Genomic DNA, 26704 nt, shown 5'->3' on the forward strand with positions numbered 1-26704 from the left:
GAGCAACATAGTTATCACTTTTGCCTTATGACAAGGTGTTCCATCATGCTGGAAAAGGCATTATTCGTCACCAAACTGTTCCTGGATGGTTGGGAGAAGTTGCTCTCTGAGAATGTGTTGGTACCATTCTTTATTCATGGCTGTGTTCTTAGGCAAAATTGTGAGTGAGCCCACTCCCTTGGCTGAGAAGCAACCCCACACATGAATGGTCTCAGGATGCTTTACTGTTGGCCTGGGGGTAGGTTTATGACAGTCATAAATACCTCTTCCCCCCTTTTTTCCTCTCTCTACCCTACTGATGTTACTGTTGCAAACCCCTTTGGTTAACATAGAGATTCTGGTAACATCAGAAGGTGGGGGGAAATGAACTATATTCTGGTAATCCGACCATTTGAACATATGCGGTGGTACTTAATGAATATGATGTCAGTTCGGTTGTCATCTGAGACATTCTCATCCATGATAAGATGACAAACTCTACAGTGGAAAGTCTACACATCAGAGTTATCGGATTCACATGGAATTGTTGTTTAATTTAAATGTTTGAATATGAAATTATTTGTGATTGGATGAAATGTGATTTTAGCTTCTAAAATGTGAGATTTGGGTTTTCATAAGGTAGGTCTTTGCTCAATCAGTGGCCCGCCCCTGTGAAGGGACATGGGCTATACAACTTTTCAAACACGCCCTCCTCTCCCTTCCAAAATAAAGCCTTGATGACAATATAACCTCCTGTTCCAAGGATGTGAGGACGACCGTCCGATGTCAGAATGGTTCAGATAATATCTACAGAACGAAGCCAACATCAGCGTGAGCTTTGGTTGCAAATGGTATGAACTTTGAACTCTTATTCACTACAGAAGTGATACCTCCTAGCCGTTGAGTTAGCAACAGCAGCTGCAAACGCAGGTTAGGAAGGAACAGACAGAGTATCCCGTCTACCACACAACGACGTTACAACGTACACAATTTACCAGCAGAGACATTCTTCAAAGGACTCAGTTGGGCAACACGGCCTTCCATCTACCATCAACCTACCAAAGCGCAGCTCAGAGTAAATATGTATTGCATTTTTCTTTTCCAAAAGGGCGGTAATTTAGAATGCATAAGATACTGTATTTACGATAGCACAGCTTTGCCCTTTGTTACTCAGTCTTCTCGCTCTTTCACTCAAACCCAGCCCCTTTTCTTTTGTGTAACAAGCTGTCATATCAGTTCCGCCCGCTCGGGACGTTTTCCTTTATGACGTAATTTGTAATCAAGTTATGATTTAATTATGTGTATGTGTAATTAGTTAAGTATTTAGTAAATAAATAATTAAACCCAATTTTGTATTACTGGTTCAACTTGTTAGCCAGGGTTCGTGCTGATAACCAAGAATTTACAACTTTCAGATGAGACTGAATTAAGATGACGATTAATATTGACTGCTATTGATGTAAAATATTAATAGGTCTTTAAGAGTTTATTTGGAGATAACAGCTCTATAAATATTATTTTGTGGTGCCCGACTCTCTAGTTAATTACATTTACATGATTAACTCAATCAGGTAATATTAATTACGGAGAAATTATTTGATAGAATAGCATGTCATATCACTTAATCCGGCATAGCCAAAGACACGACAGCCTTTAGCTCAGTGTGGATGTTGCCTTTAATCCATGGCTTCTGGTTGGAATAAAACCTCACATAGACATAGGTAACATAACTAAATGACTGTGAAAGTCGAACTGCAATAAATATAAATGAAAGTTGTAAAGTCATGGCAAGTAGGATTACCGTTATTCTGTGGAGTGTACTGTACTGTACTGTGGGACATAAACAAACAAGAAAATGCACATCCAGAGGCGATGCTCCTAGTGGCAGGTGATTTTAACGCAGGAAAGGTGAAATCCTTTTTGTCACACATTTCTACACAATGGGGAAGACACGATCGATGCTCTTATCAAACCCCTTAAGGTCGATGTCCGCGCCTTGCGGAAATCTATTTAGCATAACAACAATATCCCCATAAAAATCTGTCAGTTTAAACTAGAGATATCCGATTTTGTTTTTGCATTGGATTCGTCTCAATCCACCGCATCCGCCTAAGTCACACTTTCTCATCTGTGGTGAAAGGTGGCAGAGCTAAAGCGATGTTTGTCAGACCATGAGACATCCCAAAAATCGCTCTTCTCACAAAATCGTCTGTAGCGTCCAAACCGTTTTGCCTACACACTAATATAACCCCTCTGTATAAAGGTGAGACTCTCACAAACATGTACAAGACTTGAAAGTCCCCTGGTACCAGTTGAAAACATTTGTGGAAGTATATATGGAGACTGTTGAATGCCAAAAATATGGGGTTAAATACAGAATTAATAGCACGTTTCCTGATCTTTCTTAAATCTCTCAGATATACTGTAGCAGAGACACTTCAGAATCAAATTATTTTTTATATTTTTGGGGAATATCTGCTGAGCTACACAGAACCCAAATCAAAAGGGTTTTAAAATTCACGATCAAATAGCTAAGTGATTCTTGGTATGATCTTCTTAAAACAATTCCCTATAGCTTAGTAGCAGGTATCAGGAGGATGCGCTCCTCTTCAGCCCTGCTGCCAAACTAACCCTGATTCAGATGACCATCCTACCCATACTAGATTACGAAGACATAATTTATAGATCAGCAGGTAAGGGTGCTCTCGAGCAGCTAGATGTTCTCTACCATTCGGTCATCAGATTTGTCAAACATCACTGCACTCTATACTCGTCTGTAAACTGGCCATCCCTGTTCACCCGTCGCAAGACCCACTGGTTGATGCTTATATATAAAACCCTCTTAGGCCTCACTCCCCCCTATCTGAGATATCTACCGCAACCCTCATCCTCCACAGACAACACCCGTTCTGCCAGTCACATTCTGTTAAAGGTCCCCAAAGCACACACATCTCTGGGTTGCTCGTCTTTTCAATTCACTGCAGCTAGCGACTGGAACAAGCTGCAACAAACACTCAAACTGGACAGTTTTATCTCAATCTCTTCATTCAAAGACTCAATCATGGACACTCTTACTGACAGTTGTGGCTGCTTTGCGTGATGTGTTGTTGTCTCTACCTTCTTTATCTTTGTGCTGTTGTCTGTGCCCAATAATGTTTGTACCATGTTTTGTGCTGCACCACGTTGTCATGTTGTGTTGCTGCCATGCTATGTTGTCGTCTTAGGTCTCTCTTTATGTAGTGCTGTCTCTATGTAGTGTAGTCTCTCTTGTCGTGATGTGTGTTTTGTCCTATATTTTATTGACACTTTTTTTTTTTTTAAATCCCATCCCCCATCCCCACAGGAGGCCTTTTGCATTTTGGTAGGCCGTCATTGTAAATAAGAATTTGTTTTTAACTGACTTGTCTGCGTCTCTGTGTGTGGAGTAAAGTCGCCTCTAGTTGGCCAGATGACATGCTGGTAGAAATGTGTGACAAAAAGGATTTCACCTTTCCTGCGTTAAAATCACCTGCCACTAGGAGCATCGCCTCTGGATGTGCATTTTCTTGTTTGTTTATGTCCCACAGTACAGTACAGTACACTCCACAGAATAACGGTAATCCTACTTGCCATGACTTTACAACTTTCATTTATATTTATTGCAGTTCGACTTTCACAGTCATTTAGTTATGTTACCTATGTCTATGTGAGGTTTTATTCCAAAAAGCATTTATCAATTTTCAGAATTAGCTTTTTTATTGTTGAAAGAAATGTAGAAAGAGATTGTAGTTTTCTTCACTATCTAATCATGGCATGGGGTTGTTCAATGTTAGATTTTAAATAAATACATCTATCACTAAATGGTTTCATTTCAGAGAGACAATATCCGCCTCACTCTGAGAAATAAGTAATACTGCTTGGTTTTACAGAGTCAAACGTAACAAAGAACTACATTTGACATTTTAGCCATTTAACTGATGCTCCTATCCAGAGATAATTAGTTAGTGCATTCATCTTAAGACAGCTAGGTGAGACAACCACATATCACAGTCAAATATACAGGAAACAAACATTCCATTGCAACTAAACAATGGATATTTAGCATTATATACTATTTAGACAACAGATATGATTTCATTCAGACCCTAAATAGATAGTGCCGCCACATACTGTAAATCCTGCAATTCAATATCAGTGATTCCAAACAATTTAGGTGAGGCCGAAACCAAGGTCTGCTCTTGATTTAAGTTTTTCTTTGGTTGCTGTGCTCTGAGTAGAAACTACATGTGTATCGGCCATCAGAGAGCTGGGGGTGGAGGTGACACTTGCTTAAGTAGTAGACAGACTGAGCGAGAGACAGACAGAGACAGACAGCTCAGTAAGTAGGATGAGAGAGAGACAGAGACAGACAGACAGAGAGACAGAGAGACACACAGAGAGACACAGAGAGACAGACAGAGACAGGAGAGAGAGAGAGACAGACCAGACAGAGAGACAGAGAGAGACAGACAGACAGACAGACAGACAGACAGACAGACAGACAGACAGACAGACAGACAGACAAAGAGAGAGAGAGAGAACAGACAGAAAGAGAGAGTACATAAACAAACAACTTCTAGGAAAATTTGAAAATGTCCACCAAAATGATACCAAAATATTTGCTTGTTTTATCGACTTCCAAAAAGCATTTGATTCTATTTGGCATACAGGACTGTTCTACAAAGTTATTGAAAGTGTTGTAGGAGGTAAAACATATGACATAATTCAATCAATGTATACTGGCAATATGTGCAGCATTAGAATTGGCAAGAAAATAACTGAATTCTTTAACCAGGGCGGGGCCTTCGCCAGGGTTGCAATCTGAACCCTGCACTCTTCAATATTTACATCAACGAATTGGCCACTATTCTAGAAAAATCCTCAGCCCCTGGTGTTAGTCTCCACAATTCAGAGGCCTGATGTCACCCACAGCACATGGCCTACAGCAGAGCCTGGACCTGCTACAGCAGTACTGCCAGACCTGGGCCCTGGCAGTAAACCCCAAAAATACTAAAATAATGATTTTTCTAGAGAAGATCAAGATCTCAGGGAATTAGACCAACGTTCTCAATTGGTGCAAAATATATAGAGTACTGCACAGACTACAATTACTTAAAAATAAGCTCAACTGGACACCTTAATGAGGCAGTGAATGAACAGAGAGAAAGCACGCAGAACTTGGAGCTCATGCCCAGCTAGATGAAGGGGTTGTAGAAGCTGGCTGACTTAGCGAACAGTCTGATCAGGATGTTGTGGAGAGGAGGCCACATTGAGATGAACTTGTTGGGAGACCAGAACATCAGGAAGGCTGAACACAGGATCAGACACCTAGGAGAGGAGTTGGTATAATACACACTACACATGAATAGCCACAAACACTGAACTAACCAATACCTTCTGAAGATAAGATATAACTCTGCATTGGACTAAAATGTCAATTCAATCAAAGCAGTGTATAGCTAAAAGAGCAGGCAATAAGTCGACCCAAATTGGCTTAGTACTTTGAATCCAACAGCATTAACCAGTGTGTAGTATGTACCCAATCCTGCAGCTATTCTGATTTCACAAAAATCAATGACTACAACTGAGATCATAATCTGATTCTCTCTAATAATAACAGTCCCATCTGATCTGTGCCATCAAGCCAACCTGCCCACCGGCAGTCCGGGAGCACTGAACAGCTTAAGGCCTTGACCAGGAGCTAATGGGTTTTAGAGTGGCTGACATTGACCCAGGGTGCACTGCCATGAGAACCTGGACCACACCCCCTGGCCCGCAACCTTGGCAGGGTCACAGCATAGACCACATACCATGGCTAGGCAGGCATCCCTTGTTGTAACGAATGACACTGATAGCAGTCAGTGTGTTGATGCTTATGAGCCCAAAGAGCAGGATCGGAAAGCCATCCACCTGGCAGACAGGCACGTACACCTACATCCACACACTTTTACATTAGGATGAAGTGCCTGCAACTCTCTACCAGCCTGTGGAGGGAGGAATCCTTCCAAACTGGGTTTTGTCATCACCCACTAACCAGACTCTACAAGCCAGGTAGACGGACTACTGCAGGATAAAAACACATTATTCTCTGGTGGAATGTGATGTTTTTCTTTGTCGTTTATTCAATTGTCTGTCAAGTAGAATGCTGGGAGTCCTGGATAGAGACGGTAACAGTAGTCTACTGAAGGATTGATTTGATAATATGTGGAGCTAGAATGTAGTTATGTTTTCATATTCACAGATGAACTCCTTGATAAGATCTGGGTTCCTTGTCAATCTATGAAGTGATCTTGAACCTCATTCAAGGTTTTAGAACAACTACTAACAGGGTTTGGTTCAATTACATTTAGTTCCGTCTGTTTGAACTGGAACTAAATTGGAATTGAAATTGTACATTTCACAGTTGATGGAATTAATACACATATAATATTGACAGCAGGATTTGTTTTAAATAATTTCTACCTGTATTCTACATTTCCAGTATAGCTAGTTTGTCTGAACAGTGACATTATCAGCCTGAAGGAATTTCATTTACATTTATGGAATTGTTGGGTTGGGATAATATTGATTGGGAATTGAATTATTGTAATTTAGTGAACATTGGAATTGAGAGGAATTGAATTCTCAGAATTCAAAGACTGACCTGGAATTAAAATTTAATTCAATGGAATTTACAGGGAGGGGGAGAATTTAATTTGTGGAATTAACCACAACCCTGTCTCCTAACAAGAGGGTCTGTCTAGTAATACACAAAACCACTATTATTAAAAACAGTGCAACTATAACTAGCATTAGAATCCTGTTAGAGGGCGATATAGGTCATCTGAAACATCTAATCTAATTGTATTGGTCACACACATGGTTAGCAGATGTTAATGCGAGTGTAGCGAAATGCTTGTGCTTCTAGTTCCGACAATGCAGTAATATCTAACAAAGTCACAACTACCTAATACACACAAATGTAAGGGATGAACAAGAATATGTACATATAAATATATGGATGAGTGATGGCCGAACGGTATTGGCAAGATGCAGTAGATGGTATAGAACAGTATATACTGTACATATGAGATGAGTAATGTAGGATATGTAAACATTATTAAAGTGACTAGTGATACCTTTGTTAAGTCCATTTATTAAAGTGGCTAGAGATTTGAGTCAGTATGTTGCAGCAGCCCCTGTTAGTGACGGCTTTTTTACAATCTGATGGCCCTGAGATAGAAGCTGTTTATCAGTCTCTTGGTCCCAGCTTTGATGCACCTGTACTGACCTCGCCTTCTGGATGATAGCGGTGTGAACAGGCAGTGGCTCGGGTGGTTATTGTCCTTGATGATCTTTTTGACCTTCCTGTGACATCGGGTGCTGTAGGTGTCCTGGAGGGCAGGTAGTTTGCCCCCGGTGATGTGTTGTGCAGACCGTACCACCCTCTGGAAAGCCTTGCGGTTGAGGGAGGTGCAGTTGTCGTACCAGGCGGTGACACAGCCCGATAAGATGTTCTCGAGTCTGCATCTGTAAAAGTTTGTGAGTGTTATAGGTGACAAGACAAATTTCTTCAGCCTCCTGAGGTTGAAGAGGCGCTGTTGCACCTTCTTCACCACGCTGTCTGTGTGGGTGGACCATTTCAGTTTGTCGTTGATGTGTATGTTGAGGAACTTAAAACTATCCACCTTCTCCACTACTGTCCCGTCGATGTGGATAGAGGGCTGCTCCCTCTGCTGTTTCCTGAAGTCCACGATCATCTCCTTTGTTTTGTTGACATTGAGTGTGAGGTTGTTTTCCTGACACCACACTCCGAGGGCCCTCACCTCCTCCCTGTAGGCCGTCTCGTCATTGTTTGTAATCAAGCCTACCACTGTAGTGTCGCCTGCAAACTTGATGATTGAGTTGGAGTCGTGCATGGCCATGCAGTTGTGGGTGAACAGAGAGTACAGAAGAGGGCTGAGAACACACCCTTGTGGACCCCAGTGTTGAGGATCAGTGGGGCGGAGCCAGTCAGAAAGTCCAGGACCCAGTTGCATAGGGCGAGGTCGAGACCCAGGGTCTCGAGCTTAATGACGAGTTTGGAGGGTACTATGGTGTTGAATGCTGAGCTATAGACAATGAACAGCATTCTTACATAGGTATTCCTCTTGTCCAGATGGGATAGGGCAGTGTGATTGCAATTGCGGCGTCTCTCAAAAGCACTTCATGATGACAGAAGTGCTACAGGGCAAGTCAATTAGTTCAGTTACCTTCACTTTCTTGGGTACAGGAACAATGGTGGACAACATGAAACAAGTGGGTACAGCAGACTTGGATAGGGAGAGATTGAATATGTCCATAAACACACCAGCCAGCTGGTCTGCGCATGCTCTGAGGACGTGGCTAGGGATAGTCTTGGACGGCAGCATTGCGAGGGTTAACATGTTTAACTCATGTTGGCCACAGAGGAGGCCATAGGCTTTGGTAGCGGGCCGTGTCAGTGGCCCTGTGTTTTCCCTCAAAGAGAGACACTTCAATAACAAATCACCACTCTATTACCTAGCCAGGAGAGCCACCCTGGAAATGTAAATAAAATACATCCCAATTAAACCATATCTATGAAGACAACTCGCAATGCTATCAGAATACAAGTACACTCAAGATTCACCATGTATTTATTTTGTGAAAGTTGTATTTTCTATATTATCAACAGTGTAGCTCTATAGCAGTTTGACAAGGTAAACATTAGAATAATTACCTAGTATCAACAATGGCAGTCTCCTCCTTGGCTGACACACTGTAGACAGTTACATTAGGAAGGGATATAATGGTGTTCTCCATCAGCACCCTTGTCATCTGAGTGCTACTAGGCTAAGATCCAAACTTTCACAACGGTCTCATTTCAACCACACACACACACACACGTCTGAAGAGCCCAGTGTTGTTCTGATTAAAGACAGGTGAAGTGAGTGGTGTCCCAGAGACCGCTCAGGTGGATGGTCGCGTTCTCTTGTCTCTCCACAGGATCACTATGTCTATGTGGCCAGCCAGCCAGCAGCAGGCAGGTGTACAGCAATAGACTGAGGCTGAGAGAACAGGCATGGCTGTGTCTTTCATACATTATTAGCCTAATCCCTTGATCCTGCTTGGTTGATGAGTTCAGCTCCAAAATGGCCCAAGGGGAACAGAAACCGACTAACAGGGACTTTTAAAATAATAATCCTGAAGTCTCTGCTAAAACACCCTGTTCTGATCTAGAATAAGATGAAACAAAGGACAAGTTGGAAAACCCTGGTACAAACACTAGACATCACAGCAGTGAAGGACAAGTTGGAAAACCCTGGTACAAACACTAGACATCACAGCAGTGAAGGACAAGTTGGAAAACCCTGGTACAAACACTAGACATCACAGCAGTGAAGGACAAGTTGGAAAACCCTGGGACAAACACTAGACATCACAGCAGTGAAGGACAAGTTGGAAAACCCTGGGACAAACACTAGACATCACAGCAGTGAAGGACAAGTTGGAAAACCCTGGTACAAACACTAGACATAACAGCAGTGCTGAGTAAGACTGTTAATCTTTATTTGTTGAGAGTGTAAAGATAATTAGGTAAACAAACAATGTAAGTACAGTACACATGATAAAATACATGGAATATCAGAGAGAGAACCTAGAGGTAAGATTCTACAGTATGATTCGGGAGGTCTTGAGTATTTAGGAGAAATAGAATTGAAGAAAATAAAATGTTCATATATTTTCTTGTTTTTACTTTTGGCCGAGTGAGGACAGCTGTGGAGATAAGCATGGAGAAATAGTCAAAACAAGAAATCTTAGATCAATTAAGCAGAGTAGGTTATTTAACACAAACCCACAATGTGTGTCATAATTTCATATTATGTTTTGGGCTTGTTAATGATTACTGTTGATAAATATCATGATATTATCAAATGATAATGATCAATTATACATAATTAGCAATATTATTATTATAGAATTTTTTAAAAGGCTGTTGGTCCTCCTACCTGCTTGATGAACTGTCCTGCATTGAAGAGCTCACTGCATCCGTACAGCACCCTCTTCCCTGGCTTTGCCTAAAAAGGGGTACCACAAAATACACATGGTTCAATAAAAACTCAACTGGATATCTGAAGAGGTTCTTGAAAAACAAACCGCTTTAGAGTAATAAGAAGCTACCTTTGTGTAGTCCACCAGGTTTTGATATTCTACGTAGTTCCCTCCTCCCACCATGAAGACGATAGCCTAAAATAGAAGGAGAGAAAGTCTCATTTTGAGACCGTAATGCTACATCAGGCTGCTAGATTCAGGTCAGGACACACAGATGAGATTAGTGCTCTACCCTTCACACTGTCAGGCCAGGCTAAGGGCCAGGACCGTCCAGGGTACTCAGGGCCACAGCAGTTACTGGACGTAGAGGTTCTATTTGTGTGTCTCTTTCTGCTGACCATGGCAGGACTCACCTCTTGAAACGGGTTCTTGTTCCTTGGGATGGAGCTGGTTGGAAGGCAGGAGTGTTAGAAACATCTTGCAAACACAGAAAATGTATAGGCCTTAGCTAAGTAACTGCTATCTTTGGACTTCTTTATGGAGTCTTACCTCTCACTGCCACGCAGCATCTTGGGATCAAAGTATCTGTAGTCATCTGTCTCCTGCAGATCATATATCATCAGCACACCAAACTCAATTCTAGAAACCCTCAATTCCTTCCATTGCTTAGAGGTCACCCAATTCCTCTTAGTAACCACAGCTCCTGTACAAGCAGGATGGATCCTGTGAGACACATTTAACTCATTCAGATCAAACAATACCCCTCTCTCCCACCCTCCTTTCATTTTGCAAAGTAGCTTAAGTATCTAAAAAAGTAATTCTTTACAAATAGTGATGAATAGTTTCTCCACATATCCAGTCAGAAGTGATCTGAACAGAATAGAGGCATGATTGGAGAGGTCTCAGACTGCATACATGAGCCTCCAATCAGGTTGTCCATCTTTTTGCTACTGTATTATGAGCATGCTTCCCTCCTGAATGTGACGGTGCAACACAAATACATAGAGGAATGTCCACAAGAAAGAGGGAACAGAGGAGGAGGGAAGAGAGAAGGAGAGGGGGGAATAAAAGAGGAGGAGACTCACCGGGTTGGACTTCATCTCCATCAGGTTGTCCAGGATACGTGTGACAGGCAGGTTCTGAAAGAGAAACTCGTTCAAACTCTGTTCTGCTCACCGGATGATATCATTCATTACAGACTGACTAACATAGCAGCTAAGTGAGATAATTATCATACATGTCTCCAGGAAAAACCTTCCCATCAAAACCAATTGACATCTGGACACTTTGAAAACACACACATACAGACAGTATCATAATGAGAGCGCTCCTCTGCCAGCCTCTCCCTCGGCCAGCCGGCCATCATTCTCAGTCAGCCAGCCTCTCCCTCGGCCAGCCGGCCATCATTCTCAGTCAGCCAGCCTCTCAGCCAGCCAGTCTCTCAGCCAGCCAGTCTCTCAGCCAGCCAGCCAGCCTCTCAGCCAGCCAGCCAGCCAGCCTCTCAGCAAGCCAGCCAGCCAGCCAGTCTCTCAGCCAGCCAGCCAGCCTCTCAGCCAGCCAGCCTCTCAGCCAGCCAGCCTCTCAGCCAGCCAGCCTCTCGGCCAGCCAGCCAGCCTCTCGGCCAGCCAGCCAGCCTCTCGGCCAGCCAGCCAGCCTCTCGGCCAGCCAGCCAGCCTCTCGGCCAGCCAGCCAGCCTCTCGGCCAGCCAGCCAGCCTCTCGGCCAGCCAGCCAGCTCTCGGCCAGCCAGCCAGTCTCTCGGCCAGCCAGCCAGCCTCTCGGCCAGCCAGCCAGCCTCTCGGCCAGCCAGCCAGCCTCTCGGCCAGCCAGCCAGTCTCTCGGCCAGCCAGCCAGCCTCTCGGCCAGCCAGCCAGTCTCTCAGCCAGCCAGCCACTCTCAGCCAGCCAGCCAGTCTCTCAGCCAGCCAGCAAGCCAGTCTCTCAGCCAGCCAGCCAGCCAGCCTCTCAGCCAGCCAGCCAGCCAGTCTCTCAGCCAGCCAGCCAGTCTCTCAGCCAGCCAGCCAGCCAGTCTCTCAGCCAGCCAGCCAGCCAGCCAGCCTCTCAGCCAGCCAGCAAGCCAGCCTCTCAGCCAGCCAGCCAGCCAGCCTCTCAGCCAGCCAGCCAGCCAGCCTCTCAGCCAGCCAGCCAGCCAGCCTCTCAGCCAGCCAGGCTCTCAGCCAGCCAGGCTCTCAGCCAGCCAGCCAGCCTCTCAGCCAGCCAGCCAGCCTCTCAGCCAGCCAGCCTCTCAGCCAGCCTCTCAGCTAGCCTCTCAGCCAGCCTCTCAGCTAGCCTCTCAGCCAGCCTCTCAGCCAGCCAGTCTCTCAGCCAGCCTCTCAGCCAGCCTCTCAGCCAGCCAGCCAGCCAGTCTCTCAGCCAGCCAGCCAGCCAGCCAGCCAGTCTCTCAGCCAGCCAGCCAGCCAGCCAGTCTCTCAGCGAGCCAGCCAGCCAGCCAGCCAGCCAGCCAGCCAGTCTCTCAGCCAGCCAGTCAGCCAGCCAGTCTCTCAGCCAGCCAGTCAGCCAGCCAGTCTCTCAGCCAGCCAGTCAGCCAGCCAGTCTCTCAGCCAGCCTCTCAGCCAGCCAGCCAGCCAGCCTCTCAGCCAGCCTCTCAGCCAGCCAGCCAGCCAGTCTCTCAGCCAGCCAGCCAGCCAGCCAGTCTCTCAGCCAGCCAGCCAGCCAGCCAGCCAGCCAGCCAGCCAGTCTCTCAGCCAGCCAGTCAGCCAGCCAGTCTCTCAGCCAGCCAGTCAGCCAGCCAGTCTCTCAGCCAGCCAGTCAGCCAGCCAGTCTCTCAGCCAGCCAGTCAGCCAGCCAGCCAGCCAGTCTCTCAGCCAGCCAGCCAGTCTCTCAGCCAGCCAGCCAGCCAGCCAGCCAGTCTCTCAGCCAGCCAGCCAGCCAGTCTCTCAGCCAGCCAGCCAGCCAGCCAGTCTCTCAGCCAGCCAGCCAGTCTCTCAGCCAGCCAGCCAGTCTCTCAGCCAGCCAGCCTCTCAGCCAGCCAGCCAGCCAGCCAGTCTCTCAGCCAGCCAGCCAGTCAGCCAGCCAGTCTCTCAGCCAGCCAGCCAGTCAGCCAGCCAGTCTCTCAGCCAGCCTCTCAGCCAGCCAGCCAGGCTCTCAGCCAGCCAGCCTCTCAGCCAGCCAGCCAGCCTCTCAGCCAGCCAGCCTCTCAGCCAGCCAGCCTCTCAGCCAGCCAGCCTCTCAGCCAGCCAGCCTCTCAGCCAGCCAGCCAGCCAGCCTCTCAGCCAGCCAGCCAGCCTCTCAGCCAGCCAGCCAGCCTCTCAGCCAGCCAGCCAGCCTCTCAGCCAGCCAGCCAGCCTCTCAGCCAGCCAGCCAGCCTCTCAGCCAGCCTCTCAGCCAGCCAGCCAGCCTCTCAGCCAGCCAGCCTCTCAGCCAGCCAGCCAGCCTCTCAGCCAGCCAGCCAGCCTCTCAGCCAGCCAGCTTCAGCAGGGGTAAGATTAGGAGACATTCGGTATCTTCCTACTCATCCTGTGTGTTTCTGTGTGTGTGTGTGTGTGTGTGTGTGTGTGTGTGTGTGTGTGTGTGTGTATTTCTCCCTTTGTGTGTGTGTGTATATTTCTCCCTTTGTGTGTGTGTGTATATTTCTCCCTTTGTGTGTGTGTACGTGTGTTTCTCCCTTTGTGTGTGTGTGTTTCTCCCTTTGTGTGTGTGTGTGTATTTCTCCCTTTGTGTGTGTGTGTGTGTGTATTTCTCCCTCTGTGTTTGTGTGTGTATTTCTCCCTCTGTGTTTGTGTGTGTGTCTCTCTCTCTCTGTGTAGAGCTACTTACATGCTGTTTGAGCACCAGGTGCTTCACCCCCTCCATGACAAACTGGGAGCCAGAGTTCATCACCCTAGAGAAGAGGCTGTGAGACAGAGACAGGAAGACCGTGTCAACACGGGGGTTAGGAGAGTGTCAACACGGGGGTTAGGAATATGGAACTAGCATGGATTATGTTGTTATTGTAAAAGAAAAATGTGTTCTCAATAACTTATCTGGTTAAATAATGATTAAAACTGTGGTCTATGGAAAGGGACACACTCTCTCTCTTACCCCATAGGTTTTACACCGCTGTTCCCATAGTTAGATGGTGTGGCAGCAATCTTAGTGAAAGCCCTGAAAAAAAAGAGACAATATATAAGTACCTTGTTGTCTAAAACAAAATGTGGTTAACTGTTATGTCTAACTGTTTTGTTCTGTATGTATGAAACAATTTTATGGACCAACTTACTTCCACTGCTTGATGTAGTTGACAGGGGACAGGTCACAGCCTGTGTCTAGCAGAGCCTTCTTGTATTGGTCCAGATCAATCTACATCACAGAACATAAAGAATGCCTGTTTTCGACAAGGTAAAACATACAAGTGATCGAGCAGGGATTCAAGGTCAAGTACCCCGAAGGGATCGACACCCATTGTTCATAAACAGAGTGTGAGGCCAAGTGTGATGTGTGTGGTGGCATCATCTTTATAGTATGGAATGACGGCAGAGACTGTTTAATGTACGATGTTACACCACATCTGCCAGGGAAAACAAATAACCTTAAGAGCAGGAGTAGACGGATGAACCGGAGAGGGTAATCCCATGGTGATAATCTACCCAGGGAGGGTTCAGGTTCATGGGGACAGAGACGAAAGGAGAAATACCACAGATATTAGTGGTAGAAAACGATTTCCTGCTTGACTTCAGCTGTCAGGCCAGGGAACAGCATGGTGTCTCAGAGGAGAAGGGCTGTTAGGGAGACCGTTGATCAACATGATGCCCCAGGACAGCCTGATCCTAACACTGATACCAGCCTGCAGCCGCAGCCAGAAACCTGGGCCCATATTAACAAAGCGCCTCAGAGTTGAAGTGCTGTTCTGGGATCAGTTGTGTCTTTTAGGTGATAATGAATAAGGTTATATGGACAGGGGTGAGCAACTGATCCTAGATCAGCCCTAATCTCACTGAAGAGAACATACAAGACGTAGAACCCCCAGTCATTGTGGAGAGCCGGAAGGTCTCCTATACAGAGGGCCTTGAGATGCCCAGAACAGAACAGGCTATAGCATTATTGGATTTCTGGAGTGATGATGTTTGGTCGCAGCTTCAAAGGGTTTCAATGTTCCTAGAATCTGCCTCTACATGCGTCATATCCAACAATAAAGATTTTGAATGTTGTCAGAAGAAAAGCATATGAAAAATGAAAATGTTGGGAATTGGTGTTTTGCTTAATGGTGTTCTACATAATTAAATCCAAGCCAAGCCCAAGGTTTTTCAAAGTGTATATTGTGTTTTTGTTAAGATTTCTACAGTGAAACCACAAAGTGTCTCCATTCAGGTTGCTAGTGTGTTGTTTTGGTCCATTGGACATGATACTGATATGACTGCAGTGGATCAGCATAGAGTTCCCGAACAGAGGGGCCTGCATCCTGTGGGTCCTCCCCTGACCTGTGATAGAGTCTAGTTTGGCATGCATTTCATGGGGACAGAACATATGATGGGAGTCTAGTATGTTTTTGATAGGGACAGAGTTTAGGCTTAGACCGTTAGGGTAAGGGATAGGAGGGGCCCAGGCCTCACCTCTGAAGTGGGCTGCAGGGCTGTGATGTAGAAAATCAGAAAGAGTCTCATCTTGTCCTCCGGTGTTCCCGCTGTTACAAAGAGAAAAACTGTTGTTTGCCAAACCTTCAAAACAGGCATCTCAGGTACTTCCAACCCTTGACAAAGTAGCACACATATGCATGATGCATGTCATTTCTGGCCAAGATAAGCACAGTGGCACATCTACCGTCAGGGTAAGATAAGCACAGTGGCACATCTACCGTCAGGGTAAGATAAGCACAGTGGCACATCTACCGTCAGGGTAAGATAAGCACAGAGGCACATCTACCGTCAGGGTAAGATAAGCACAGAGGCACATCTACCGTCAGGGTAAGATAAGCACAGAGGCACATCTACCGTCAGGGTAAGATAAGCACAGAGGCACATCTACCGTCAGGGTAAGATAAGCACAGAGGCACATCTACCGTCAGGGTAAGATAAGCACAGTGGCACATCTACCGTCAGGGTAAGATAAGCACAGTGGCACATCTACCGTCAGGGTCACTGATTATGTCCAGTAAAGACTCCTCCAGGGTGGATTTGCTCATCAGCTTCTCCTCGTACTCAAAGTACACATCTAGTTTACGGCTCTGTGGATACATCCCATAAGGTGTAGATTAGTTCAAGAGGATTTTTAGGCAGCCCTTTGACAGATGTAGTAACTTTATATGAGATGGTAGAACTGCGAATGCACAGCACAACAGTCTTCCATATGTGTACAATAGTGTTAATGGGACGCTGTTCACTGTGGACATGAAGAGAACCCTCTCTCTCTAGACACAGAGAACACCCTGTCTGGCCAAGACAGTGCTAAACACTGACCTTAATGTGATCCAGAACGGCAGTGGCTACATTAGTGTGGAGGTCAATCAGCCTCTTCTTCTCCAGAAGTTCTGGCAGAGAGCTGTTAGAGGAAACACAGTTTGGTACGGTCTGAGAGAACTGTCAATAATGGTGCCGTTATGAATAAATAATAATAATGATAAATCCTGTATATTCTACATTGATGCTTACCTGACAGCTGAGGTAAGTTTTGCGGTGTTGTCTGACATACTAATACTACTAATGGGTCCCTCATCTTCACCCTCCAAACCCTGGAGAAGAAAATTAAAGTTATTTTAGTGGGGAATATGCAAGTGTGAGTGTCGTCTTAATGTTTTCAGTGAGACTACTTCGTTGAACAGCTCTATAAAACCACCTGTGTGCCACGCTTACCATGATGCTCTTGAGGCGTTTCACCTCGTCCTCTTGGGCTCGGTATGTGTCTAACTCCTCCTGTACAGACTCAGCCACCTCTGGGAACGGGCTGGAAGAGTCAAAATGACCTCTCAGGCAAGAATAACTTCACTATGGCAATGCTCCAAATAGATTGTTTCTACCGAGTTATAAAGCATCCCCTGCAGACTACCTTCTAAATCAGTAATTGATCACGAGTTCCTAAGAAAGCTTCAAACTGAAACTAGTGCCTGAAAGCTGGTTCAGGTTATCAATCAACCTACCAGGGTAGTTAAACAGCACAAGATTGAAATAATCAACATGTATTGATCACATCTTTACTAAATCTGCAGAAATTTGTTTGAAAGAAGTATCTAAATCCATCGGATGTAGTGATCACAATATTGTAGCCATATCTAGAAAGCTGGGCCTAATATAGTGTATAAGAGGTCATACAACAAGTTTTGTAGTGATTACTATGTTGTTGATGTAAAGAATATTTGTTGGTCCATGGTGTGTAATGATGAGCAACCAGACGCTGCACTTGACACATTCATGAAATTGCTTATCCCAGTTACTAATAAGCATGCACACATTAAGAAAATGACTGTAATAACAACTTAAATCCCCATAGATTGATGAGGAATTGAAAAATTGTATGGTTGAGAAGGATTAGGCAAAATAAGTCTGGCTGTACAAGTAATTGGCAAACGTACTGTAAATTGAGAAATCATGTGACTAAACTGAATAAAACAAACTACTCTATGAAACAAAGAATGATACTAAAAAGCATTGGAGCATCTTAAATTAAATTTTGGGCAAAAAGGCAAACTCCGCTCCACCATTCATTGAATCAGATGGCTTATTCATCACTAAACCCACTGATATTGCCAACTACTTTAAAGATTTTTTCATTCGCAAGATTAACAAACTTAGGCATGACATGCCAGCAACAAACGCTGACACGACACATCCAAGTATATCTGACGAAATTATGAAAGACAAGCACTGTAATTTTGAATTCCGTAAAGTAAGTGTGGAAGAAAAATTGTCTATCAACAATGACAAGCCACCTGGGTCTGACAACTTGGACGAAAAATGACTGAGGATAATAGCAGATGATATTGCCACTCCTATTCGCCATACCTTCAATTTAAACCTACTAGAAAGTGTGAGCCCTCAGGCCTGGAAGGAAGCAAAAGTTATTCCCTTACCTAAGCATAGTCAAGCCCCCTTTACTGGCTCAAATAGCCAACCAATCAGCCTTTTACCAACCCTTAGTAAACTTTTGGAAAAAATAGTGTTTGACCAGATACAATATAAATTGACAAACTTTCAGCATGCTTTTATAGAAAGACATTTAACAAGCACAGCACTTACACAAATGACTGATGACTGGCTGAGAGAAATTGATGATACAAAGGTTGTGGGGGCTGTTTAGTTAGACTTCAGTGCAGCTTTTGACATTATCAATCATAGTCTGTTGCTGGAAAAACTTGTATGGCTTTACACCCCCTGCTATATTGTGGATAAAGAGTTACCTGTCTAACAGAACACAGAGGGTGTTTTCTAATAGAAGCCTCTCAAACATAATCCAGGTAGAATCAGGAATTCCCCAGGGCAGCTGTCTAGGCACCTTACTTTTTTCCATCTTTACTAACAACATGCGTAAAGAGTAAAGCCAGTGTGTCTATCTATGTGGATGACTCAACACTATACACATCAGCAACTGTAATGACTGCAACACTTAACAAAGAGCTGCAGTCAGTTCCAGAATGGGTGGCAAGGAATAAATTAGTCTTAAATATTTCAAAAAGCATTGTATTTGGGACAAACTAAATCATATAATGAATGTGGAAATTGAGCAATTTGAGGACACTAAACTGCTTGGAGTAACCCTGGATTGTAAACTGTCATGGTCAAAACATATTGACAACAGTAGCTACTCTGCATTCTTAACAGCACTTTCAACAAGGAAGGTCCTACAGGCCCTAGTTTTGTCGCACCTGGACTTCTGTTTAGTCGTGTGGTAAAGGTGCCACAAAGATTGACTTGGGAAAATTGCAATTGGCTCAGAACAGGGCAGGACGGCTGGCCCTTGGACGTGCAGAGAGCTAATATTAATATGTCAATCTCTCCTGGCTCAAAGTGGAGGAGATCCCTACTTGTATTTGTGAGAGGTATTGACATGTTGAATGCACTGAGCTGTCGGTTTGAACTACTGGCACACAGCTCGGACACCCATGCATACCCCACAAGACCAGAGGTCTCTTCACAGTCCCCAAGTCCAGGACAGACTATGGGTAGGTGCACAGTACTACATAGAGCCATAACTAAACGGAACTCTATTCCACCATCAAGAAACTCATACAAGCAGTAAAAATCTAGAAAAAAAAAATGAACTGATAACACACCTTATGGAACAGCGGGGACTGTGAAGCAACACAAACATAGGCACAGACATGCATACAAACACACAATAACATACACACACGAACACGTGGATTTTGTGTTGTAGATATGTGGTAGTAGAGAAGGGGCCGGAGGGCACACACTTAATGTTGTGAAATCTGTTGTGAATGCATTGTAATGTTTTCAAAAATGTGTAACTGCCTTAATTTTGCTGGAAAAATGTTGCAAAGCAAATACAAACCTGCCCTTGTGTTTCTGCCAGAACATGTCGGCTGATGTGAGGTCATAACTCTTCTTGTTCTTCTTCTTGGGTCTGGCTCCGGCAGGAGAGGATTCTGACCCCACAGACTCATCCATGCTAACCCTGTTCAGGTGGAAGTCCTGGTACACACACAAATAAACAGACACCGGTACAGACACTAGTTACTCTGTGTTTGTTGGCTGGCAGAGATCCTATTGGATGTGATGCCTGGTCATAATTCGACTCAAAACATTAGAAAACATACTGATCCATAGATACCTCTGGGAATAAACATTGATATCTACTAACATCATCATAGCCTACCTTCAAAATAACAACCGTTGTCATACATATATCGAGGCTAAAACAAAGGACCTGCAAGGCTGAAAACCAATGGTTGGATAGGAGACTGGTTGGTCCACTCTACACCACAAATCATTTTAAGGCACGGATGGTGGAAAATGGTTCCTCACTAATATTTATGACCTCTGACACATGTCATTGCACTGAGCACATACCATTTACCCTCCTCTTTATCTTACACACAAAGTAATTACAGTATCTCAGAAATAACATTCCAAGTTAAATCTGTTTGCTACCTTGAAAAACCACACACACCTTGGTGTACTGTATATACCCTATTCACACTACTGAGCAGACCAGTTCAGACTCAGTGTAAAATACCATACACCCAACACAATTCACCAGGAATGAGTCCAGACTGTAGAGAGGAGGTTTCTCATTAGTAAGCCCTTAGATTTGTCAAAGTGTATGATGTGTCTGTTAAGTCCATCATAACACTGTGGTGGGAGAACGACAAACAGATCTGCTCCTCTCTTTCTCTCTCCCTGTATCCTGTCAGTCTTACCAGCACGTCGTGGATGAGGGCCTGGTAGGTCCATGTGTGGTGGAGGGGGGTGGCAAGATCCAGGTTGCGGTCAGCAAGTACAAATAAGGGTCTCTGGAAGCTGAGAGAGACAGACAGAGATGAAACGGAGGATGACATATGTACCCAGAGTTCCCCACTGACTAGGCTCTCTATGCTCTACCACAAAAGAAGACTTGAAATGGATCCAGCTTAGATTTTCACAGAGGAGGCATGACTGTTTTGTCTTCATCCACCACTTAATGAAGGCCTAGCTAACTGTTCAGTGGGTCTGGAGAGGAGAACAGCAGTAGAGCACATTTACACCTCAGAGTTAAACAAAGACATGGTGAAACAGTGTGTGTGGGAAGCCATTGTATGCATTTGTCATATGGAATGGAGTAGGCTTTCCATGGTAAAGTACACAATGGGATGAATGTCTACATCTAGTCTGCTCTCTTTATGGTTCATACCCAGTTTACTAGTCTACAGCACTCTGAACCACCTGAACTGGCTGGCCCCCATGTTGTCCCCAGTGAACAGGCTGTTTCTGGCGTCTCGCAGGTTCTCCCGAAGCTTCTTGTCAAGTTTCTGAAATAGAGAAACTGGGTTAAGATGTTTTAGTCTCTTAACTAGCGAGGCAAGAGGCCTTATATCTTCTGAACCAAATAAAGACTAAGCACACAGTCCTGCATTAAGACCACCACCACAACACAGCACTACATGGAACAAAGAGCAGTGTTGTGTGACTAGAGGAGAATCACTCTACCCATCCATTAAGGCCCCTGGAGGATCAGCTTCCACAGAATGCATCAACATTCCACCTGCAAATGCTGAGATTCTGGGGGTGGTTGGATTTGGGGTGGTCCTCAAATGACTAATTTCCCCTTTCACTGTGCCTACGGGGAATGGGTACTACTCTCCCAGGCCTCTCTGCACTGCCAAGACGTAATATAAAGAGTTTTCAGACAGACTGCGCCCCTGACAGCGGCTGAGGTGAGGAAACTTCAGATGGTTTTAAATGAGGGAGGATGATGCTCACCACCGCGACCATCTCCGCAGCGTTCCCTCTTGGACAGCGGATTATGGGGACAGTACCTAAGAAAACAAAACACATCTGTTAGCTGCCAATAGAGAGCATTGAAGAGTTTAGCAGAGCTTCTCTATATGTGCTGGAGTCTAGTGGTGGCTGAACCCCATTAGGATAAAACTGAGAATCTTTTAACAGACTGCAAGGTGGGTTTGTTTTGTCAAAGTGTCATCTATATGGTCACACTTTCAGACAAAACCCTTTACTTTCAAACAGCTTTCCTCGCTCAGAATAACTATTATCTTGGTACTGCTTCGATTCTTGTGAGTAATAAATGGTAGTAATGCTGCCATCTAGCAGGTAGAAATGGTATAGCCACCTGAGTAAATGCATCTCACAGTATATTTTGAAATACCAAAGCAATGTTCTCTCAGGAGTCTCAATAGTATTGTGACATTGATAACGTTGTGTTGAAGGACCCACCCAGAGTGACAAAAAAGCAGAAGAGACTGTCTACTATCGTATCCATGATGGCCTCCATCTCTGTGTCCATGATGTCCGGCTTGTTAATTGCTAATCAAAAGGGAATAGGAAAACAGGATGTCAAATACAATCATACCAGCTAATCAAGAAGACGATCTGAAGGTAATATGTGAATAAAAACAGTTATCTTTAGTTTCATTTTGACAATATCAAATCTTGCCCCGTTTCTGAATCCAATGAATTTACCATGGTAGGAGATTAACTCTTTATTTTGATTGCCGAGGATGAACATATCATCTTCAAGTGTGATGAAGTTCAAATACTGATCGAACACCTACAAAAGCAAAAAAAAGACCTTACTCTTAAAGGCTGTCAAATACCCTGTGATGTGATGTGATTTATAGAAAATGACTGGGCCTGAGTCCCAAATTGCACACTATCCCCCTTTATAGTACACTGCTTTTCACCAGAGCCCTACAGGCACAAAGTAGTGCAGCATATAGGGAATAGGGTACCATTTGAGATGCAGACTGGCAGAGTGGTAAACTAGTGTGTTGTAGACTCACCTTGGTAACCTGTGTGATAGCGTTGGCCGAGAGAGCTGCACTGGCAATATCCTCTAGTTTACTTCTGGATATGGCTGAGATGAAGTTAAAATAGTAAGACTCATACAGCTGGCTACGAAGGTCCTGAGAAAGAGAGACAAAACAACGGAATGGAACAATATACTGACTAGTAGGATGTTACATGTCTGGGATTTTACGTTTGGACAACAAATCATTTTATCTGGGCAAAGCCACCAAATTCATAGACTTGGTGGCCAAAGACATTTATCCTTATCGTCTGGCCTATCCAGCGTTTAAACATATCTGACGGTATCATGTTGAAGTTCTGAGTGAGGGATGTTTACTTGGCATATCCGGTCAATGTTCTCCTCTGTCGGCATCACAAAATAGATGGCTGGCACATCGGGGATGGGATCTCTGTCTGAATGAAGCAACCTATAGAGAAAGATAAAATACATTGAAGAGCTTTCTAGATGACTGTATCTATCCTCTATTGATTGACACCAAGTCAATGCTGTGTGTGTGTGGACTTATTTGCAATTGCTCAATTCAGTATTGACACAAATTCCTTTTCTCAAAACTGTTGTTGTCCTTTGAAATATACTACACAGCTCCTTCATTACCAAAAGACTCACCTGTTGTTGTTGTTACACAAAAAGGTTCAAGCTGTTTTTCCCCCTAATAAATTATTTGTCCTGCATATCATGATTTTAGCTCTTTCTAAATGTACCTTTTGTGAAGGAGACTAATAGATTATTAACAGTGATGTCAAATTGCGAGTTAGGCCTACTCACAAGTGCAACGTGATCCCCATGTCCCGTAGCTCCTTGACTGCCAGTAGAGGGGAGATGATGTCCTGGCCACACCTGTCGTAGATCAGCACCTTCCATACTGGCTCAGCAGCAGTGTTTTTCAAAGGAGGAGCATTGAAATTCAGCATGCGCTTCAAGGCAGCTGGGGACATGGAAGAACCCATGGGACAGTTTATTTTATTTTACTTTTATTTAACTAGGCAAGTCAGTGACGTCCTAGGAACAGTGGGTTAACTGCCTTGACCAGGGGCAGAACGACAGATTTGTACCTTGTCAGCTAGGGGATTCGATCTTGCAACCTTTCAGTCACTAGCCCAACGCTTTAACCACTAGACCACCTGCCGCCCCAGCCACCACTTTTGCCCCACTAAACATTGCACAGGTCTGGGGTAACTGGGACTTTGCTATACCATTTCTGCCACTCAATGTTGAGTGAAATTATGAAATCGTTAGATGAGTGAAATAGTTAACTAGATACCAATCCACATTTTAATGAGGGGAAATGAGGGGGAACATAGCAGTCTGTCTAGTTGTATTTCAGTGTGTAAGGCGACAAGACAATCACTGCGTTGCATTCATGTTTCTTGACATGACAGCCACATCAGTGTCTAGTGAATTCAAGAGTAGAGGTACGTTTAGGCTAGCCATCCGACTTCTTGCTGTTTTATAATACTATTGTAAAGTTAATTAGCCAGCTAGTAAGTTAGCTTAGCATTGCTTTTCTCGTGAACTGGTTGGTCGTCGTGGCAGATCGTTTTTTCCCCCAACATGTAGATAGCTAGGGTCAGATAAAATAGTCGATTTTATTCGACAGCCTATGCTGATTAAGAATGAATAAACTAAACCATTGACAGACCTGCCTGCTTTTCACGAACGGAGGCGGCCATCTTTTCTGTTTATGCAATCACACAGAGCATAGGATGACCAGCCAAGCAAGTCTCGTTTGATGTCTGCTATATCACTGATTACCGCGATCTCACGTGGTGCTTTCAATGTCGCGTTCAAAACGACAGAGAACTCGAAAATCTCCGATTTCCGTGCGTTCAACATAAATGTGAACTCGGAAAAAAACGAGCTACGACTGGGAAAAATCGATTTGGACGGCCACCAACTCGGAATTCCAACTCGGTAACTCGGGCCTTGACCTAGTATTTTTCCGAGTACCCAGTTGTTTTGAACGCGGCAGAAGACAACTGGGAACTCGGTCAAATACGAGCGCAAATCATGACGTCAGTGATCTTCAGTTCGGAAAGTCGGAGCTCTAGCTTGCAACAATTTCAAAGAATTTGCTGAGTTACAGTTCATATAAGGAAATCAGTCAATTGAAATGAATTAGTTAGGCCCCAATCTATGAATTTCACATGACTGGTTAGGGGCGCAGCCATGGGTGGGCCTGATAGGGCATAGGCCCACCCACTTCGGGGGAGCCAGGCCCAGCCAATCAGATTCGTTTTTCCCCACAAAATTGATTTATTACAGACAGAAATCCTCCTCAACTCAATAAAAGGTTTTTAAACACATTTGTGCACAAAATGTAATTGAGAAATAAGCTTTTTGTGCATATGGAACATTTCTGGGATCTTTTATTTCAGCTCATGAAACATGGGACCAGCACTTTACATGTTGCATTTATACACTGCTCAAAAAAATAAAGGGAACACTAAAATAACACATCCTAGATCTGAATGAATGAAATATTCTTATTAAATACTTTTTTCTTTACATAGTTGAATGTGCTGACAACAAAATTATCAATGGAAATCAAATTTATCAACCCATGGAGGTCTGGATTTGGAGTCACACTCAAAATTAAAGTGGAAACCCACACTACAGGCTGATCCAACTTTGATGTAATGTCCTTAAAACAAGTCAAAATGAGGCTCAGTAGTGTGTGTGGCCTCCACGTGCCTGTATGAACTCCCCACAACACCTGGGCATGCTCCTGATGAGGTGGCGGATGGTCTCCTGAGGGATCTCCTCCCAGACCTGGACTAAAGCATCTGCCAACTCCTGGACAGTCTGTGGTGCAACGTGAACTCGGAAAAAAACGAGCTCCGACTGGGAAAAATCGATTTGGACGGCCACCAACTCGGAATTCCAACTCGGTAACTCGGGTTGGTGGATGGAGCGAGACATGATGTCCCAGATGTGCTCAATTGGATTCAGGTCTGGGGAACGGGCGGGCCAGTCCATAGCATCCAATGCCTTCCTCTTGCGGGAACTGCTGACACACTCCAGCCACATGAGGTCTAGCATTGTCTTGCATTAGGAGGAACCCAGGGCCAACCGCACCAGCATATGGTCTCACAAGGGGTCTGAGGATCTCATCTCGGTACCTAATGGCAGTCAGGCCATCTCTGGCGAGCACATGGAGGGCTGTGCGGCCCCGCAAAGAAATGCCACCCCACACCATGACTGACCCACCGCCAAACCGGTCATGCTGGAGGATGTTGCAGGCAGCAGAACGTTCTCCACGGCGTCTCCAGACTCTGTCACGTCTGTCACATGTGCTCAGTGTGAACCTGCTTTCATCTGTGAAGAGCACAGGGCGCAGTGGTGAATTTGCCAATCTTGGTGTTCTCTGGCGAATGCCAAACGTCCTGCACGGTGTTGGGCTGTAAGCACAACCCCCACCTGTGGACGTCGGGCCCTCATACCACCCTCATGGAGTCTGTTTCTGACCATTTGAGCAGACACATGCACATTTGTGGACTGCTGAAGGTCATTTTGCAGGGCTCTGGCAGTGCTCCTCCTTGCACAAAGGCGGAGGTAGCAGTCCTGCTGCTGGGTTGTTGCCCTCCTACGGACCCTCCATGTCTCCTGATGTACTGGCCTGTCTCCTGGTAGCGCCTCCATGCTCTGGACACTACGCTAACAGACACAGCAAACCCTCTTGCCACAGCTCGCATTGATGTCCCATCCTGGATGAGCTGCACTACCTGAGCCACTTGAGTGGGTTGTAGACTTCGTCTCATGCTACCACTAGAGTGAAAGCACCACCAGCATTCAAAAGTGACCAAAACATCAGCCAGGAAGCATTGGAACTGAGAAGTGGTCTGTGGTCACCACCTGTAGAACCACTCCTTTATTGGGGGTGTCTTGCTAATTGTCTATAATTTCCACCTGTTGTCTATTCCATTTGCACAACAGCATGTGAAATGTATTGTCAATCAGTGTTGCTTCCTAAGTGGACAGTTTGATTTCACAGAAGTGTGATTGACTTGGAGTTACATTGTGTTGTTTAAGTGTTCCCTTTATTTTTTTGAGCAGTGTATTTTTCCTAGTCGGAGCTTGTTTCTTTTCCCCCAGTTCCCAGTTGTCTTGGGAAGTCAGAGATTTCCGAACTCAAGAGTTGTTTTGAACGGCATCATGTACATGAAGGTGTACCTGGGCTTTGCTATCACACATTTTGATGGAGTAGCCCCTACTTTACTCTTAGATTGTAAATAGGAAATCAAATCTACATCACTGGTCTGCTTGATTC

The 26704-nt window shown here is 44.8% G+C and overlaps 1 protein-coding gene across 3 annotated transcripts; it reads right to left on the reverse strand.

The window, feature by feature from the left end:
- Positions 1–9525: 9525 nt before the first annotated feature.
- Positions 9526–24460, reverse strand: LOC112256833 (sec1 family domain-containing protein 1). Of its 3 annotated transcripts, XM_024430366.2 has the most exons (24): positions 24077–24459; positions 23203–23362; positions 22753–22843; positions 22409–22531; positions 22089–22176; positions 21843–21932; positions 21372–21427; positions 20835–20920; positions 20333–20432; positions 19465–19604; positions 16812–16902; positions 16611–16690; positions 16419–16500; positions 16090–16186; positions 15576–15646; positions 14246–14325; positions 14068–14130; positions 13804–13879; positions 11115–11168; positions 10579–10631; positions 10443–10476; positions 10159–10224; positions 9987–10055; positions 9526–9753 (listed from the first exon to the last, which is right to left on the reverse strand). In XM_024430366.2, the coding sequence occupies exons 1-24, from the start codon at positions 24105–24107 to the stop codon at positions 9730–9732; spliced, it is 1905 nt and encodes a 634-aa protein (XP_024286134.1). In that variant the 5' UTR covers positions 24108–24459; the 3' UTR covers positions 9526–9729. The 3 variants fall into 3 exon arrangements, with proteins under 3 accessions (XP_024286134.1, XP_024286135.1, XP_024286136.1); XM_024430367.2 differs by lacking the exons at positions 9526–9753; positions 9987–10055; positions 10159–10224; positions 10443–10476 and having other exon boundaries at positions 10612–10752; positions 24077–24460; XM_024430368.2 differs by lacking the exons at positions 9526–9753; positions 9987–10055; positions 10159–10224; positions 10443–10476 and having other exon boundaries at positions 10615–10732; positions 24077–24460.
- Positions 24461–26704: the final 2244 nt, after the last annotated feature.

The sequence above is a fragment of the Oncorhynchus tshawytscha genome, linkage group LG08 (genome assembly GCF_018296145.1).
Source record: "Oncorhynchus tshawytscha isolate Ot180627B linkage group LG08, Otsh_v2.0, whole genome shotgun sequence".
NCBI lineage: Eukaryota > Metazoa > Chordata > Actinopteri > Salmoniformes > Salmonidae > Oncorhynchus > Oncorhynchus tshawytscha.

Coding starts and splice junctions, on each gene's coding strand:
- LOC112256833 (XM_024430366.2), bottom strand. CDS start 24,107: ATGGCCGCCTCCGTTCGTGAAAAGCAGGCAG. Junction 22,177..22,408: donor CTATCACACAGGTTACCAAG/GTGAGTCTACAA, acceptor TTGCTTTTGTAG/GTGTTCGATCAGTATTTGAA. Junction 15,647..16,089: donor CATAATCAGTGACCCTGACG/GTAGATGTGCCA, acceptor TCTTTGTAACAG/CGGGAACACCGGAGGACAAG.